Raw genomic sequence first — 19,243 nt, forward strand, 5'->3', positions numbered from 1 at the left:
GTTCATTCCTAAATTTATTATCCTAGACATTGTAGATACTAATATTGATTTACATGAGGAGTTATGTTACTTACCTTTGCTCCACAGATTTTTGCTAGAATCCATTCCAGATTGGTTCTGTATTTCGCTAGACTATTCCATATTGCATAGATGCCTAGATCTGAGCATTCTTGCCATTTTGCGTCACTATATTTGTTGCTAATGATAATTGTTTCGATGTTTTCAACATTATTTTTCTTTGATTAGGGTTTGTAACTTCACTTTTTTGTTTAAATTAGATTTCTTTTTTTGATGTGGGGGAATATACATAGGTGATGGGGATGTCTTTGTTACCTTCTTAGTTGATCTATCAATAGGTTTTTTCAGTATAAATACAAATATTTTATGCTTTTCTATTGGGACTTGTGATAGAAATGGACATGGCTTTAAAGATCCTAGAGGTATATTATTAGGTTTTGAGATCTGGATGGGTTGAGATATTTGAATGCTTTGCTCTCTGTGATTCAACGAAGACTTATTATGTTTACCTTCTCCATTGGTATATTTGATTTTTTTGAAAAAAACTTCTTGATTCTTTAATCCTTGATCTAGGCCTTCATTCCTGGTGTAGGGTTTTGAGATCTGTTTTTTTGTCACCATGCTTGTTATTCTTTCTATTTTGAACTATCTTCCACCCATAATCATCATTGCTATTCTAGTTGTTGTGAATGATTGCATTTTTCTCTGCATGAGGCCTGATTAGGGTTTCAAAACCATTCAACTTTTTTGGTATTTTGTAATCTTGTTATTTTTCTTGGATCGTAGAAAGTGCCTCAAATTGATTTTTGACATGCATGGCACTTCCTCCTATTGTCTGATGTTAATTCTCTATATAGTTTAAAGGAGGGTTGTGTTTAGGACTAATCACATTTCCTACTTTCTTCGAGATTTTTGTCATTTTCGCTAAGTAGAGAGTGATTTAGCTTTAGAGATTTCACCATATTAACTTTTTAAATATTATATAAGATGGAGTTTTTAATTGTGATAATGTTGAATTTAATTTAAAATAGTAATATTTAAGAGAGGATTTTAGCTTTTAAGATTAAGGTTTACCAAAGTAATGTTTAATCAATTTATATTTAAAATAACTATATAGAATAATATCTTAATTTATCTAAGAATCAAGATCGATACATTTGATAATAGACTATATTATTATTAATTCCTATATTTTGTAGGTAATTATTGGAATCATTAGATGCATTTTAATTGTAAATGGATCAATCAAATTTATAAATTTTCAAGGTGATTTATGTTTTCTAATGTTTTATAATTTGAATCTATTTTAAAATTTGAATAATACTAAATTTATTAAAAATTCCATTGGTCTTGAATGAAAAAAAAAAAAAAAATTCTTCACAAAAATTAAATAAATTAGACATTAAAAGTACAGAGGCTAGCATAATGCACATTCAATATTTATGAAAGAATTAAATTTAGTGAGTGGACTTTTGAATTTATAGAGTTCTTACTCAAATAGTTAGAGGATGACATTGTATGTTGCAAAAAATTGAAATGGGGCATTGATTTCTACTTAGTTATTCCTTTACTTGTCTCACCTCTTTGTTCTTGCAAAGAAATATGTATACATTATCTTGGAAACCCCTTAAACATGCAGATGTTGTATCACCATCCGGTTCAAATGATATTCTTCTAGATATATAAGTTGTTTGTCTCTTTATAGTATTTGAAATCCTCATAATTTTGGGCTTCATATTCTCTTCTAGAATAATCGAAAAGAGTTTCCCTTATTCTTTGTATAATGCACCTGATATTATGTTTTCAAGATGATGATAGCTAGATGCTCATGTTACTAATGATATAGGATGATGATAATATTTAATGATTAATGATTCATTTTATCAAATACATGTATGAATTATTAGTTATTATTTTTCTTTTATTATGATGATGATGATTTCAAACACTGAATTGGTGACATGTTTTCAAGTGTGTCTGAGTAAATGCTAGGCAGGTTAGATCGTGGTGGCAATTTTGTTATATTATCTATGTATATTCTTGTTGATATCACAACAATTCACATTTTGTTTCTACTAAAACTCGTAGTTATATAAATGTGAAATGATAAAGAACAAAATATTTGTTTTGCTTATGATTATTTCTAATATTATGATACATGTTTGTTTGATAAGAAAAAAGTCAAATAATTAATATAATTGAATTATTATTAAATTTATATAGAAAATATCAATATCTAAAATTTAATTTATTTATTCTTTGAACAAATTTTTATTAATATGTGACACTATATTCTTTATCTTAAACTTCTATATTTTCTAAAAAGCTTATTAATAAATATTTAAAAATAAAAATAATAAAATTTCAATGTTTATTATAACTTCATTTAAGATTCTAATTTCTTCTTTCGCACATTGATTCAAATGATTACTGATCTTGTTTTGAAGAGCGAATTCATCTTATTCTAAAAGATTCAACAGAGAATTGTTCGTAGAAATCATCTTTTTCTGTCTCTCTCTGAAACTCGTTGCTACATTGATTCAAATGAGAACTCATCCTGTTTTGAATAGAGAATTCGTCTTGTTCTAAAAGATTCAACAGAGAATTGTTCGTAGAAATCATCTTTTTCTGTCTCATTCTGGAACTCGTTGTTGCCTGGGTGCCTATCAACCGACCAGCAGACCCGATCTTCATGCAATACTCTTCCTAAGGCTGGTGGCGTGTGAATTCATCTTGTTCTAAAAGATTCAACGGAGAATTGTTCGTAGAAATCATCCTTTTCTGTCTCTCTGAAACTCGTTGTTGCTTGGGTGCCTATCAACCGATCAGCAGACCCGATCTTCATGCAATACTCTTCCTAAGGCTGGTGGCGTGCGTCTGGGGATTTTCTTGACTTATCGGTATGCTCTTTACTTCCTTGTGCGGATCTTGGCTCATCGAATTGTGTCATCCACAATTGTGCTCCGTCCCAACAGTTTCCCTAATTTACGTAACGATTATATCTGAATTTTAGTCATGCAAATGAATAATAGGACTAGACGCTGTTGACACTTTGACTAATCAGGCCACCTTTAGGGCATCTTAAGCTTAAGAACTCTGTCTCATAAACATACAAATGGAGTAACAGCAACACACTCTAAGAGAACCTAAAAAGAAAAAGAAAAACACTCTAAGAGAATTTTGGATACCCAATAATTTAAGTAACGCTTTGGCCCAAATTTTGAAGTGGTCAGTTCTATATATTCATTTACCGTTTCCCATAAATTAGTCCCGATCAGCTGAAAATATTTACCAATTAGAACTTGCCAAAAGCATAAAAAACAACCCTCGTATTAGTTTATCCCTATTCGCTTTACAGGGCATCTTAGTTGCACTATTGCACTATTCTCTTTTGTATGTGATGAAGAGAAAGTCCTAGGTTGCTGGTTTATTTGGTGTCTTAGACAGAGCATTGGCAAACCAACCTTTTCAGAAGCTGCAAACACTCAAGAAAATGTGTTCGATACACAAATTTTAAGATTTAATCACTTGTGAAAACTGAGGACAGTGATAGGAATTTTACTTTAGCCTGTTGCTTCCCGAATTTCTGGTCCTTCAAAGCATAAAACGACTTGTCCTATTAATCTTATATGTTGTAATCACAGTAACAGATAAAATTAGTTGGCATAATATTTATCCTCTTGGTTACAACAACAAAAAAGAGTGACAATTGACTGTGAAAGTAAATAAAGAACTGTTTTCTATATTTTGTTTTAGTAAAGCTGTTCAGGCTTGAAACTGTTTGACTTTGAGCCAATTTCCGGGTACATCAATATGATAATTGCCTGAACATCGATATCTTGGACCACAAGCTGCTTGGTGCACTACATGATCAAAACAAAAATTTGAAAAATGGAATAATGATACTTCTACTATACTTGGAGAGTCTCTGAACATAGCTTAAGTAAGCTCGTAGCATGTATTGATTTGGTAAGATCTCCAGGGTACAAAATCTTCATCTTATATGCCATGCCAAATTCACCTTGGGTCTTCTAGTTAGCCTAGTCTAGTTAATTAGCTATCACTTACAAACCACTATTATTTCTCTCCCCTGTTTTCTATCTCAGTAATTTAAGTTTGTTAGTTTGGTTGATGAAATGAAAATAGAATAAAATAAAATCAGGCTCCGTCCACTTCCAAATGGGTCGTTCCTTAATGAGCAGCCAAACATGATATCAATTATGGATACAACTTTGTGGAACTTATAATGTAAATTCATTTCAAGAACAATACTGATACCCTCCTGTCATAAGATGAAGCTCAACAATATGTAAAGTGAAATGAAGCAACAAATTGTCAGTCACTGTCGCCAAAAGGAAGGGTGCAAAGGGGCCAACTAATGACATCACTAAAGTAGCAAAATATTGTAACCACCTCATAAAAGAAAATTCTGTTATATGCTTCTGGAAATATAACAATATTAAATGAAGAGATTGAAAATAGAGTCTTGAGCTGAACTCTAGCGTATGTTGTGTTGCATCAAATAATTTTTCATAATTTTACAGTTTGCAAGTCCAACAACATAATTGTTGTCACATTCTTATAGAGCTCTCAGTAATTCATAATCTTGACAAATCCACAAGGGTTCTATTTTCTTTCCATTTGATAGACACCATTTTATTCTGTGACAGTTCAAATTTCAAATTACCATTTGTTTATCAAGTAGACTCAGTTGCCTATATTTACGGCCAGGAACTCCAAATAATGGGCTATTTTTCTTTTATACTAGTCTAAAGTGACATTCTGCTGGTTCATCAGATGAACCATGAACAATGGCAAGTATCGATTGTTTGCATCTATGCACAAGCTGGAAAGGAACTACTTCAACAGTGGACATTCCTTGGCCTTTGTTACATTTATAAGATTGTAAGGCGTAGGCGGAGTATTAAAAAAGTATAACTATTAAATAATTTAATTTAAATAATATGTATTTTAAATCCAAGCTAGGACATTGTAAAAATATAATTTGAAACCTGTCTTTGCTTTAGACAATAGAATAACTGATGGATCATAAACATAATTTTCTGATTGTTATTGTGATCAGAAATAATTACAAAATAACGAAGAATTTTCAGAAATAAGCAGCCAGATACTTTCTTTATGTATTCAAGGCCAAGCTTATGCAAAAGTCTTTCAGTTACTTTGCATCTTCCACTTTGCTTGTGAGCAGATGAATGCACTATGTTTTTCTCTAGGTTGAGAGGTCTACTCTGTTCACCATGAAAACATGTTTATAGTAATACTAGTTCACATTTACTTCTGCAGCCATTTGGTTATATTTAAAAAAAAGTTTATTTCCATATATTTGTATTTCATTTTAAAATATTATTTAACTTCTCATCTTTTCTTGTACATTACATTTTATGCATGAGCCGCTTCTCTTCCAACTACCCTTCCTACACAGATTGGAGAGATAGTTCGGTCTGCCATTTAACTTCATCAGTGTGATTCATTTCAAATTGTGAACTACTCTGAGTAAAACTTGTGACACAGGAACACATAAATAGCTATGAAGTCTGCTGCTTTACAATTTTTTAATCTGTTAAATAAACATGAAGAACTTCTCACAATACTCTGTGCTGAAGAATGTGAAGCTTCTTGAAAAGTTGTCTCTTATTTTCGGTAGCTAACCCATCTTTGTTATGTTTCTAGCTAGAATTCTGTACTGTAGCAGTGATTAATTCCAAATTGTCATCCACATTTGCAGTATTCTTATCAATTTCAGACTGTGATCCAGATTCTACTGTTACCCTCGCTGTCGTGGGCTAAAGAGCACTAGATCAGACTTCTAAAAATCAGTAGTTTTGATAATTGGGGCTGTGATGTCTTTTTCTTCTTGGAAGAACGAGAGCAGGGGAGTTTTTAGTTCTGTTCAAGAAAATTCTATTGAAGCAGCTCCAACTGAAATGGAGTATTCTGAATTTCATGAAGCACATGAAAGATCTTTGAAAACGAGCGTGATTAGAGTAGGCATCGTTTGGCTTTTCAGTTCTCTTGTGATCTTTGCAGTCGTATCCCTTGGAATTCCTCTGTATTTTGTCTCTCAAGCTGATCTGAAGTTGCGTGTTCAAATCCTGGGAATTATATGCACAAGCTTGAAGGACCTGAGAATGCAGCTTCAAATTCTGGGAATTGTGTGCACTGTGTGGCAAAGTGTAAACAAAGTCCATTGGGCACTGGGGTCTGCAATAGTTTTTATAAGGGCTATGATGAATTATTCTTCTAAAGAGAAACAAAGCAGGGGAGTTCTTAGTTCTGTTAAGGAAAATTCCATTGGAGAAGCTCCAACTGAAGTGAAGAAAGAAAATAATGTTGTGGTAAACCCATCATTTTTTACACCATTGAACTCCCCCGAGGCTTCTCTGCAATTTTGGAAGCCTATTTCTTTATTGAATGTTAAGCTCGAGCCAGAGTATTCTGTAGGAAAGATGAGCTCTTCGCAATCCACCAGAATTCGCAATAAGGTTATATCAGAAAAAGTAATTTCTGAAGTAAAAGTTAAGCTGGAGATGGTGTTTTCTGTAGAAGAGAGGAGGTTTTCTGAGAAAATGGCACCTGTGGAATCTTTCTCATCTTCAACAGAGGTAAATTATATTTGTTATTTTAGAATTTAAAATCTGATTCATTATTGGTTTTTCAATCACAGATTCTCATATTGACTAGGTATGTATTATATTCTTTGCTACGTTTAGTGTAAAGCAAAAGTGCCTTTGCGAAGATCCATGAGAATTCACAATAAAGTTGTATTAGAAGAGGTAATTCTCTTTCTTTATTAAATTTATTTTTAAATACAAAATCTATTTTTCATTGGTTTCTTCAATTACCTGTTTACATATTATGATAAATATTCTTTATTGTGTTTAGTATAAAGAAAAAGTAGCTATGCGAAGATCAAGGAGAAACACGAAGTCACAACCCAAACACTAAAGGGAAATCTACATGAAGAGGAGTGATGATTAGGCCATACTGTTTTGCAAAGCCTGCAGATGCATCAAAAGCCACTAAATAGGTACTATGTAGTTTGTTCTGATTTTGGGTTTCTTAGGTTTTTCTATACCCAGCTACCTGAATTCATGTTTTACAATTTTAGAAAAGGCAAGACCTTGTATTAGGTTTACTTCTTAAGTATGTAAGCCATAGGAACCCAAAATATCATGTAGAACAATATGTGGTAGGTTGGGATTAAGATGTTTGCATAGCTTTCTGCTTAAGAAAAGTGCCAGCCTGCCAAAAGCAACATAAAAAGAGTCATTAGGACTGAAAGCAATTTTCTCAAACACAAACATAATGCTGTAGCATATATCAAGTACCTAAAATAAGGAACCATCTTCCAGGGACAAGCGTTCAGCAGCCTAACTCTCATTATCTATAGAATTGTGGACCACACTACCACTCTCTAGATGCTCGCCAGCTACAAGTTTACCACTTGAATTATTTTTTGGAAGTTGAGTTGTATGATGAGTAGTAACAATGCGTGTCAAATCATTCTTAGAATATTTGACATTCTCATGACTGTTACCATTAAAATTTAATCAGGTCCATAATTTCTACTAATACAGTTCCCACTAGCATTGCTCACTTCATGGTTCTGAGAATGTATAACAACCAGAAATGTCATTAAAATTATCCATATAATCAGCTTTGTTTATTTCAGATTCCCATTTCTTAATATTTTTACTAGATCCATTATATGTGATTACTTATGTATGACTTGAGAAAATATCATTTGTTTGAATACCATTGATCTGTTAAATTGTAGCTTCAGTTGGATTAATTCGATTTGAGATACATTGTTGTTATTGATAAATCATCATTTCTTATATATACTTATACATTACACACACATGTATGCATGTATATTATAATAATAATTATTTTTAATAGATAAATTAAATGAAGACTAAACCTTTGAGATATGTCTCCTTTCATATTTATATAAAATTCAAATATGCATTTGGAAGACATCAATATGATGGCAATGTTAGTACATTTGTAGAATATGATCTTTAAAAAAAACTTTAACATGGTATTAGAGCACCAGGGTGCAAATGTAGAAAATAGAAAGAGAAAGCACCAGGGTGCAAATGTAGAAAATAGAAAGAGAAAAGATGTTGAACAATTAGACTAATATATTTGAAGGCAATCAAATACCTTCACATCGAATATATATTCACATTGAATGGAGCGGATCCACTACAAACCAGCAGGAAAGAGAAAAATTAAACTGCTCATGTGTAGGAATCAACATCCAACACATATACTCGATACATATACCAAAGGGTATTTGCGACCATCGATTATTACAAAGACACCTTCAACCAATATTCAATTCAGTTCCAAGCAAACATGTGGAGAAACAGAACAAGAAAGATATCGTCAAACAGGCAAAACTGAGAAGAAGTTGCTCACTCAGAACACCGGTCTGTAACCAACCAATAAAAGAAAGGGGTGTTTCAAGATAAGCAAGTTGTAAGGGACTTATATGAAAGAAAAGGTTTTACTTTCACGATAATCGTGCAAAAGATAGGAGAGGTAATGCTCTATTCCTAGCAAGTGGTAGACCTGATAAGGATAAGTAGTCTTGTCTTCAAGAAAAGAAAGTATGCATACAGAAAAAACAAATAGATCTGGGAACAAGTGAACTTTAAAGTGAGACACACAGGTGGCTTGACTCACTCTAGCATCAATGACACAACACCTATCAAGTGCTAGGAAGGATTGACATGGAAAACAGAGACAAAACATCCATGCGACAATTATTAATCTACATGTGCGATGATGGCATGGATATCATACATCGTAGTGGACGATGATCTTGCATGGTTTATTTGTGATCAAACCATAACACATCGAATGAAAAATAGAGAAGGAAATTAATAAGGGGCTAGAGACATTCACATAGCACGAACATAGTGAGACCCACAGTCCAAAACGAAGGTAAAATAGGTAATGAAGTTGCCAACATAGCAGGTATACAGACCATAAACTTGGCCATCAATTTAGATTGGGTTTAAATGGTGACGGGAATCATATTACCGGAAGGAAAACATTAAAACAAAACCATTTCTTAAAGGATGATGCGTGTCCCAAGCCACGTGGTTGGATGCGTGACATCAAACTCAGGGAATAAGAGACTTTAATGTTTGTATACCATAATAAAGAGGAAACTATATGAGGTAAGTACTTTTTGTTATCTTCATAATTATTTTTATTTATTTTTGCGGTCACTTTAGATTATTATGTAGCATTAATAAGGAAATAATATGTTAAACATATTTTTAAAAGTATATATTTCAATTAGATCTTTATCACTTTGAAATGATCTTATATCATTATGCGGAATTATCCTTGAGTATAAGAGTTATGTACTTTGATCTTTTCCTCCGAGAATGTTATTGCAGGAAGAAAGAGGTTGACATTTTAGACAACCTTGAAAAAGAGGGAGAAGATAAAGGATCGGATTCAGTTATCCTTTGGTGATCTCGGTTATATTGATTCAAAGGGAGTAAACCATGTCGAGATGGATTCTCCAGTAATCAATAAATTGTAGCAGTCAAGAGGACTATAATTCATGAGTATGTCTTGTGATTATGTGATGGGCCTACCTCTTGTGTAAATCATGAGGAAATGACAACTTCTAAATGATCATCACTTGAAATTGCAGAAGTTATTGAAAGAGTACTTGGTGAATATCACGACGGAAGGATGGGTTGCATGTAGACATTGGAACAAATAATCTATAGATGGGCCTACAATTATCAGCAAAGATTTCTATGTTCATCATTTTTGTACTTGGCGGGTGTGATTCATTGGAAAGCGCTGAACAGTCATTGTTTCTGTTTTGACATTGAAAGATATATCCTATGTGCATAAAGAGCAAGGTTGGGTCCAACTTGTAGCCATAGTAAAATCTAAGTACACTCTGTGCAACCTTTAGAAACTATTTGCTATTTAGCTGTCGACATTAAAGGATTCTATATAGATTGTATCCTGAGATCTATCATAATCTGGTGCAATCTATTCGTACAGTTTAAGGTCATTCTACATTGTTTACCTCTGCATTAATGCTTGCCATCTGTATTCTTTATTTAAGTAAATAATTATTGCCAAAACTATTTATAACTGCATTAAGAAAACATGTATCCCTCAAACAAAATAGCAACAGCATTGGGGACTTATATTGGTAAAGAAATGGATGGGTCTGCAAAACCAAATACGTCAGCACTAATATAAATATCAAATAAAGGAGGAGTTGAGTAAACAAAATTCAGTTTGGATTATACTTTGGAAACAATTACTCCTTGGCTTCAAATTAAGGACATACAACTCAGAATTGTGGCAAGAGAAATACATACGTTGTATCATTATTATGTCCAGGTCAGACATACAAACACCACCTCTCTAATAAGTAATATTGGAGGTAAATTCTAGATATAAGAAGAAACAATAGGATACAATCATCAACAGTAGTAAATAGGGATCCAGTCAACATATTAGTGTTTTGATGAAGTCTAGAGGTCACAATCTATTTTGGATTCCTATTGGGATGAAGCCTTGTTATGGATTGATCAAGAAACTCCATTCTAGTGCCATGATTGAGAAGTTGGAGCTGGTTTGTTGTATACACCTTGGAGAATAAACAATCAATAATCATCAAGAAAAGCACTTATGTAGATCCATAATATCGCATGGGCTGTTGTTGATCAAACTCCACAAGAAAATCTGGATAGATATTATTACAAGATTTGTTCAGCATATAACATTAAAGAAAACATTCTTATAGCCACTTGGAAATCTAGAGTGGGAACTTCACATTGTGGGGAGGGAAAATGATAGACAACGTTCCATTCCCACTTTCCATCTTTAAAGGTGAGATGTTTCATCCATGTGCACATAAGTATTTCATATCTTTCAGTATTATATTTATCTATTTGTGTTTCAATACATACTATTAAAAGCTATTTGCCTTGATCTATTCCTTTATGTTTGAGGATGTTCTTGTAGGAAAAGAAGGCTGGTACCAAAATATTGTGCAAACTCAATCATATGACAGTAGCTCGAAAGAAGTTGTGATCTAGAATTCATTACTCATCTGATGACTGGACTGGATAAAGTGAGACTCTTCAAGTGAATATTCTTGATGATTGAGATTATGAGTAGTTTTCTACGTTAAGAGAGAGTATGACACTTCTTCAAAGGCAACACAGGAGCTTAGAAAATTGATAGCTAGAGGGGGTTTGCCTAGAAATACATGTGTGTGACTGCTTGAGATTATGAGCCTTATCACCAAACAGTTAGGAAGATCGATATCAGATTCAGAGGGAATTCGACATGCATCCTTAGGCGAAGAGAGCTCCAAGGGAGTAACTAGAGGACTTGACTTCCCAGGATTGTTGTTTAGAGGGAGAAATTTGAAGTGTGATCTCTTCTCTATAAGGGAAAAGTTCAAAGTGAAATTTCTTGTAATGCATTTTTCTCTTTGAGAGAGAATTGAGGTGAAAGCCTTTGTAACACTCTCTGACTTGGTTCATGGGGGTTACTATTTCACAAATGATATGTAATGAAAGGTGGTGATCTTTCATTGACATATATAAGCAGGAGGTAACCATTGAAAGGTGACAATCTTATAAATGGTGGACCTGTTATCATGACATATTTCATTAAGTTGTTGTCCTAGAGTGCTCGAAGTCATCATAACGAACGTATCATGATCATTTTTCATTAAGTTGTTGTCCTGGAGTGCCGGATATCATGATACTTGTCATGATAGAGTTCATGACATAGTGATTTCTAGTTATCTGATCTACTTCATTAAGCTGTTGTCCCAAAGTGTCGGAAATCAAATAACTCATATCCTACTAGGCTATAACATATTCTTTTGGTAGGCATCAAGGATTTGGTGCCAGTGCACATCCCAAAAGAATATAAGTATGACAAACATCACAGAATTGACATTTCTTGTAGAATCATACTTTGAATTATTTTGAAAGATAACATGTAAGTTGATGGATAGATGTTGATAGATCATTCCAAAAACATTATATTGAGATGATATCTCTCCATATGCTTGAGAGGATAATATGTTGTGTAAATCCTCCCTAGCTAAGAGGGAGTGTTAAAGTTGTAGCTTCAGTCGGATTAATTCGATCTGAGATACATTGTTGTTATTGGTAAATCATCATTTCTTATATATACTTATTCATGTTATATAAATATATATTATAGTATATAATATATATATTATATTAAATATAATACATATATATATATATATATATATATATATATATATATATATATATATATATATATATATATCTACACACACACACATGCATATATATTAAACAAATTATTATTTTTAATATATTAATTAAATGATGATTAAACCTTAGAGACATGTCTCTTGTCTCCTCTCATATTTATATGAGATTCAAATCTGCATTTGGTAGACATCAATATGATGACAATGTTAGTACTTTTGCAGAATATGATCTTTAAAAAAAACTTTTACATGAGCCAGGCACCAACTGTAATGTAACATCATGATACACTGCTGCTGACCCAAATTTAATGCATCACTGGCCAGAACTTGTGTTCTTTTCTAGATTTTCTGAAATGAAGTTGACATTTGAAATTTCTACCTGTTGGGATATGTTACTTTTCTTGTTTACACCTACAAAATTAAAAGAGATTGTTGTTGTGTGGATAGAAGGGATGTTTTCTATCTTGGGATCTTTGGAGTTTGGATTTTCTGTAAGTAATTTGGTTCCTCCTCGGTATGAAATAAATAATTCATGAAGGATTGTTTCAGAATCAACTAAGTATATTTTTGTGTTGATATTTCATGCCACACTCAGCTATCTATGATACAGATGTTTTTGTATTGATTTTTGGATCAATCATCACATTGACTGACACACCATGTATTTAGATCATACTCAGTGGTAACTCTGCTCTTCTTCAAAATAGATTTCGGAGTGCGTTTCAACTTATCAATATAAAAATATATACAAAATATAATCTTTTGAAAATACTACATAAACTGTGAAAACTCATGCCAATTAAATATGTTGAACAACCTTGATGAAATGTTCGGAATTACATGAGTTCCATAGTTCTTATCTTTATTTAATAAATGAAATGTCTGTTGTTAAAGACCAGAGCAATTTTCTTTTTAATCATTTACCTAAAGTTTCTTCAACAGCATAGGGTATCCTTACTCCACCTTGAATTCAAACTAGTCTCTCCTCCATTTTAACATGAAGCCCACCATTTGTTATAACTTGGGCAATTTATATGATGGACATGTGTCTACAATGGGATTTGGGGTCCACATGTTATCACCAGAACTAGCAGAATATACTTGACAACCATGTATGATGTAATAGAGAGAATTTTATATAGTTGAATCACAATTTCAAATGAATCCACACGTGGGACTCAAATACTATAAAACCTGACTGAATGTCATGTCCCCTTTTCAAATAATTAAAAATAATAAACTTTGCTAAGGCAGGCAGGCTCCAAAAAGGTGAAGTTTCGGCAAAAGGGGCTAATCTTTGGAAACCAATGGACTAATAAATAAAAATTATTATTAAATTATATTTTATTAACCCCTCTTGGACGTGAGTTAGGGTTATGCCCTCTTTTAAGGGGTTTGGAGGCATTTTGGGCTCATTCCAGAACTTGATTTTTGCTCATTTTCTTTGTTGTTCTTCAGAGGCTGCCAAACCCGTGGAGAAGGAGACCCAAGAACGGGAGTTTGCAGGTTTCCAGGAAGGCTAAGGATGGGAGTTTGAAGCCATTCCATGTGCATGCTCATACAGAGTTTGCCTTTGTGCTGAACAGTGCAGATTTGTGGGTTTTCGGGTGTGTTTTTTGTAAGAGTTTGGTGTTTTCAGTTGAGTATTTCATATCAGTTTGGGGTGCTGCTGTATTTTAGACTTTTAGATGTTAAAATAGAGCTGAATATATGTATTTGGTCGTGATTATACTTCTGTGATAGATTATTAGTGTTTTTGTGGTGTTTTCGGGCTATTCTATGTTGTTTTCGGGAGCCCGATGAGCATTGTTTTTATCCTCCGTTTGGGAGCTGTTGTGTAAACGTTATACAGATCTGAAAATGTCATTTTGTAGGCTGTTATACTACTGAAATTTCTATAAAAATGTCCACTTTCAGATTTACTAATAATATGTGAAGCTGTGAAGTTTTTGGCACTATTTCGGGCATACCTGATTTGGGGTTTATTGAGAAATTGGTGGATCTTTGAAATATTGGTTGTTTGATTTTAAAGATCTGATTAGAGGCTTGAAATATCATACAAAATCAGTAAAGGGACATTTCACTGAATACTCACATATCATTTGCTTATCCTAGTTTACATATAAAAAATTTTAGTACTTAGGAGATATGTAAATGTTACGATAAGTTTAAAGATTGCCCATAATGCCTATAAACAGACCCATTGTCTCTGGATGAAAAGATGATTTTGGATAGAGGCAATTTTGAAACACCATGCATTATATAATGCATTACATGATTACACAGATGTGTAGAGATATAAATTCTTTAGTCTATCATGTTACCCTTATTATCATAGTGTATATGAGCATTTTCAGAGATTTGGATATATATGGATGTCACAATTTATTTAGAGCTTCAAAAATCCATAGGTTCGAAATGAGAGAAGAGCTCTGGTTGGAAGCAATATTGAAACATCATATTCTATGTAATGCATTCTAGCGTTAAATAACTTCACACAGAACTAAATTCAAAGATTAGATTTGTAGTGTTAATTAACTCTTCCAACTAGGTTGGGAAAGGAAGCTAGTGATTGTTGACACTGACATATTGGGTTCACTTAATGGATTTTCATTGTGCATTGATGAAGAAGTGTATCAAATCAGCTCCCGAGTCCCTACATTTTTGTTTTTACGGTGAATACTTTATATTATATGTTGGCAGATTCATTCTTTGATTATACTCCCAAACCAAGAGAATAAATTTATGACATACAAAATGAACCCACAATAAACTTTTGCGAATTAGAGAAAAAGCACTTGTATGGAGATATTACACAGTTTACCATTTTTTTTTGAAGACATTAAAATAAATCTCAACTGTAATTCCCATTTCGAGACTTCATTCTTTAAAATATCAAATGATCTTGTTATTTTCTTTGGTACATATTTGACAATTTTAATTATTTTTCTGAACTTAATAGTTTCTTCACAAAACTCAACATACAGTTTGGATCTTCTTTAATGTAATTGACCATTGGTTGTAGCCTGTAGGTTTCAAGCAAGATTTAACCTAAATGATATATTTCTCTCTAATTCTTGGAAAAAACTTTGCACTAGGTGTGTTTGAATGTAATCTTATTTTTATATTTTAAAGGAGACAATAAATATACACATACAAATTTCTTCATACTGTTTGAAAGTTAAATAACAATAAGGTACATACATGTAACTCCCAAGCAAACTATATAATATATACATACATAAATCAGTTTATAGGATATTGATAAATACATATATTACATTTGGCATAGCATGGAAACCTAAATGACCTCCACCATAGAGAGCTGATGCAAAAAGGATAACCATCATTTTTACAGTTCTAATTGCTTAGACAATCAGAGTGTCGTCAGATGTTAGTGTCTTATCGATTTTTTTATACCCTATCTAAAAGATTTGAAATTCAAAATAGCACCTGCTAAGTGAAATGAAAATATTCTGTCACAAAAATTCCTTTTGCTTGTTGTTGGAACTATACATTACACTATTTCCGAAATTTGTTACTGGCTAGCACGCCTCTAGTTTATATTAATATGTACATTCACAATATACCATCTCCTAGCCTGCACATACTGTTTTGTTGTCTGGACATCATAAAATCCAAATCACTACCTAGTCTGATCCAATAAAGCAAAAACTTTGCCATGGGTATAGAATTTAAATTCATGGATTGATGTATAGACTTGGAGTTTGAAAGAGCTAAGATAACTGCACTTAAGCTTCAAATTTTGTGATAATCTTATCTTCTAAGGCATGCACATTGACTGATAAAGCTGACATTTTCAAATTTCCTTAGCTTCCTTGGCCATCAAACACCAGTTTGGCTGTCATATCAGTGCATATCTGTTGAGCCAATTTCTTCAAGGTAACAACATCATAAGGTTTAAATGTTGCAACTTGCACTTTATAATTAAATGCCTGTGATGGATTTGAAATGTTGAAGTAGAGGACATGGAAGAATTCAAATTGATAGAAGGAATCAAAAGGCTATTATCACAAGAAGCATTTGTACAAATAAAAATGAATGCCATATTTTATTTGAGAAAGGAATCAATTAGTGAAAATGATCTTGGATCCGTAATATAACAAACCACACAGAAAAACAAGATGAACCCTATTGAGAAATATATCACTAAGGAAAATTAACCTAAATCAACAAAACATAAAAACAAGACAGATCACATAATAAGTACAATCCCTTGAAATGATGACTATCTACCAGTACTATTGTAATAAGTTTCTTACTAGATGAGAATTTGAATGATAACTCATTACCAGTTGTATGTGATGTTTAACAGGAATCCAAAAATGAATCCTGGCAGTTCGAGAATCTTCATTGTTGCCATTTTTTTTTGATCTGCCCCCTCCTGACTTGTTTTGAGGTAAATTTCCATACAGATCAGCAAAACATAGTAAAGTAAGGAACTGTACAAGAACAAAGTCTAGAATGTTAGACATTCCACATTTAGTCACTACATTCCATGTGATGACATCTTCTTGAAGAATTCTGTGAAACAATTCAGGTTCTTTGTCTATGAATCTACATTTTTCATACATGTATGATTCTATATATTCCATCCATGCGTACTAGAACATTTCTAAATATAATATCTGAAAAAAATTGGCTTACAGCTATGCTTTGATGGATGTGAACTCCGAGTTCCAAGCCTTCATTTGGGCACAGGAAGGAAGGAAATTGGCAAATCATTTGACTTGAGACTTGCCAATTGCATTTGCTTGAAATTTTTCAAAACCTTTTCAACAAATTCATTCTTTGCATATTCTACATCATCGCATTCCATGGAATGACATCTCTGAGGCATTATGTCAAACAGTCCACATTGTTATGGTAAATTGATTTTGTTGCAGTTGTATATCAGAAAGGAGATGAAAGCTTCTTATATAGAATTACGAAGATAATGTTTATAAAAGAAACAACTATGAACTAAAGAGTGAAATAGAAACTACCTAATAAACTAAAGACTAGCTAAGATGACCATCTAAGAACATTATAATATTCTAACACCCTCCCTTAATGGTCATCGTCTAACTGCTATCTTTTGGTCACAAATTCTTTTGAATATTTTGTTGCTGTTGAGACCCTCCCTGGATCTCCAAAATGTGAATGAACAAAAAGGTGAAATCCATCCAGAAAGGAACATAAAGGGTGCCCACTTCTTCATAAAGCTTTGCAAAAAGAGACAAGAGCATGCCACAGACTCTTCCACTGAGATGAGTATGCCAGCAAAAAATATGACTAGAAGTCATCACAAAACATCCAACCTGATATTGGATAACGGAGTTGTGTAATGGGCACCTACGGTTATAACTTCGTGAAACACTTTGCAAGAAAGCTTTGATACCACTGGAATGGGCACCCACCAGTTATAACTTTGCGAAAGACTTTGCAAGAAAGCTCTGATACCATTGTAATGGGCACCCTAAGAACGGCTCTGATACCACTGTAATGGGCACCCTGACTGTAATGGACACCTACCAGTTATAACTTTGTGAAACACTTTACAAGCAAGCTCTGATACTACTGTAATGGGCACCCTGGAAATGCCCAAGAGCTAAACCAAGTGCTGAAAGCGATTTAAATGTCTGCATGGGTTTCAATCCACACAACATGAGCAAGAAGGAATTTATGCAAATTGAAGACTGAACCGCTGCTGAAATAATATTAGTTCTCACAATGATAAAATCAAATGCATAGCAATGTATTCCAAAGGCCAAACCCCAAGAGAATGATGTCTAGAATGTTACAAGAGAGGATGACCGTCCTCTAGTGCCAAGACCAAATCTCTAACTCATGCCTCCAAGCTTTAATCAAATGCAATTCACAATCATCCCATGCTCAACAATGACTCTCCCACCTCTATTTATACTTTTCCTACACCCTTCTAGAAGGAAATCAAATATTAATTAATTGCAAGTACTAGAAGCTTCCCCCTTCCAATAATTAATGCACTCTCTAGAAACTCCTCCCTTGCAATACAATAATTAATTGTGCTTCTAGAAAATTAAATTACTAGAGGCTTCCCCCTTTCCAATAATTAATACGCACTCTAGAAGCTTCTCCCTTGTAATATAGTAATTAATTCAATTAATTAAATAAAAGATGGGGACATTATAGTCCGCTCTCCTTGAAATTGCTTGTCCTCAAGCAATATCAGTCCTGTTTGTTGTAGCACTTGCTCACTTTTCCAAGTAGTATCGTCCTCTGGCAGATATCTCCATTTGACTAAATATTCTTTAATCACCTTGTTTCGCAGAGTCCTTTCCCTAGTATCCAGAATGGCCTCAGGAATCAATACGAGCTTTCCCTCTTCATCTAATGGTGGCAATTTTGCTGAAGGCACAACTCTTTGATCGATGGCTTTCTTAAGCCTTGACACATGAAACACATTATGTACCCGACTGCCCTCTAGAAGCTCAATCTCATAAGCAACCTCGCCCACCCTGCGAATCACTTTGTAGGGGCCATGAAACCTAGGCTTCAACTTCTCCGCTTTTCTTTTCTTGAGTAATGACTGTCTGTATGGTTGTAGCCTTAGGTAAACCATATCCCCAACCTCGAAACTGCGCTCTATCCGATGCTGGTCAGCATACAATTTTTGCTGATTTTGGGCTTGCTATATATTTTCCTTGAGCACCCTCAAAATATCTTGACTATCCTGGAAGAAGTGTTTTACTTTGGGCACTCTACTATCCCCCAAAACCAAATTCATGAAACTAGGTGCTTCATAATTGTACAGTGTCATGAATGGAGTCATTTTGATGGACATATGATAAGTGGTGTTATAACAGTACTCTCCCATATGTAGCCATTTGACCCAAGCCCCTCTGTTGTGTAGTCACATAGTTCCTCAGATATCCTTCC

At 33.4% G+C, this 19,243-nt stretch overlaps 1 protein-coding gene across 5 annotated transcripts in view; it reads left to right on the forward strand.

Annotated features, from left to right (window-relative positions):
* The first annotated feature begins 2,422 nt into the window (after window positions 1-2,422).
* LOC149552249 (uncharacterized) overlaps window positions 2,423-19,243 on the forward strand; it is a 146,047-nt gene continuing 129,226 nt past the window's right edge. For 2 of the 5 annotated variants that reach the window (XR_016352884.1, XR_016352883.1), the window contains exons 1-4: window positions 2,423-2,918; window positions 5,765-6,641; window positions 6,750-6,812; window positions 6,922-7,066. Coding sequence is in view for 2 of the 5 variants with exons in the window: in XM_089787772.1 (XP_089643898.1) it covers window positions 5,880-6,641; window positions 6,750-6,812; window positions 6,922-6,984 (888 nt within the window). In the remaining 3 variants the exon portion in view is untranslated. Of the gene's footprint in view, window positions 2,919-5,764; window positions 6,642-6,749; window positions 6,813-6,921; window positions 7,711-13,780; window positions 14,252-19,243 lie in introns of those variants that run through there. The other 3 variants (XR_016352882.1, XM_089787772.1, XM_089787773.1) reach the window with 3 other exon arrangements.

This window comes from Cupressus sempervirens, chromosome 6, assembly GCF_028749045.1.
Source record: "Cupressus sempervirens isolate cs-2001-9-10 chromosome 6, ASM2874904v1, whole genome shotgun sequence".
Lineage (NCBI taxonomy): Eukaryota > Viridiplantae > Streptophyta > Pinopsida > Cupressales > Cupressaceae > Cupressus > Cupressus sempervirens.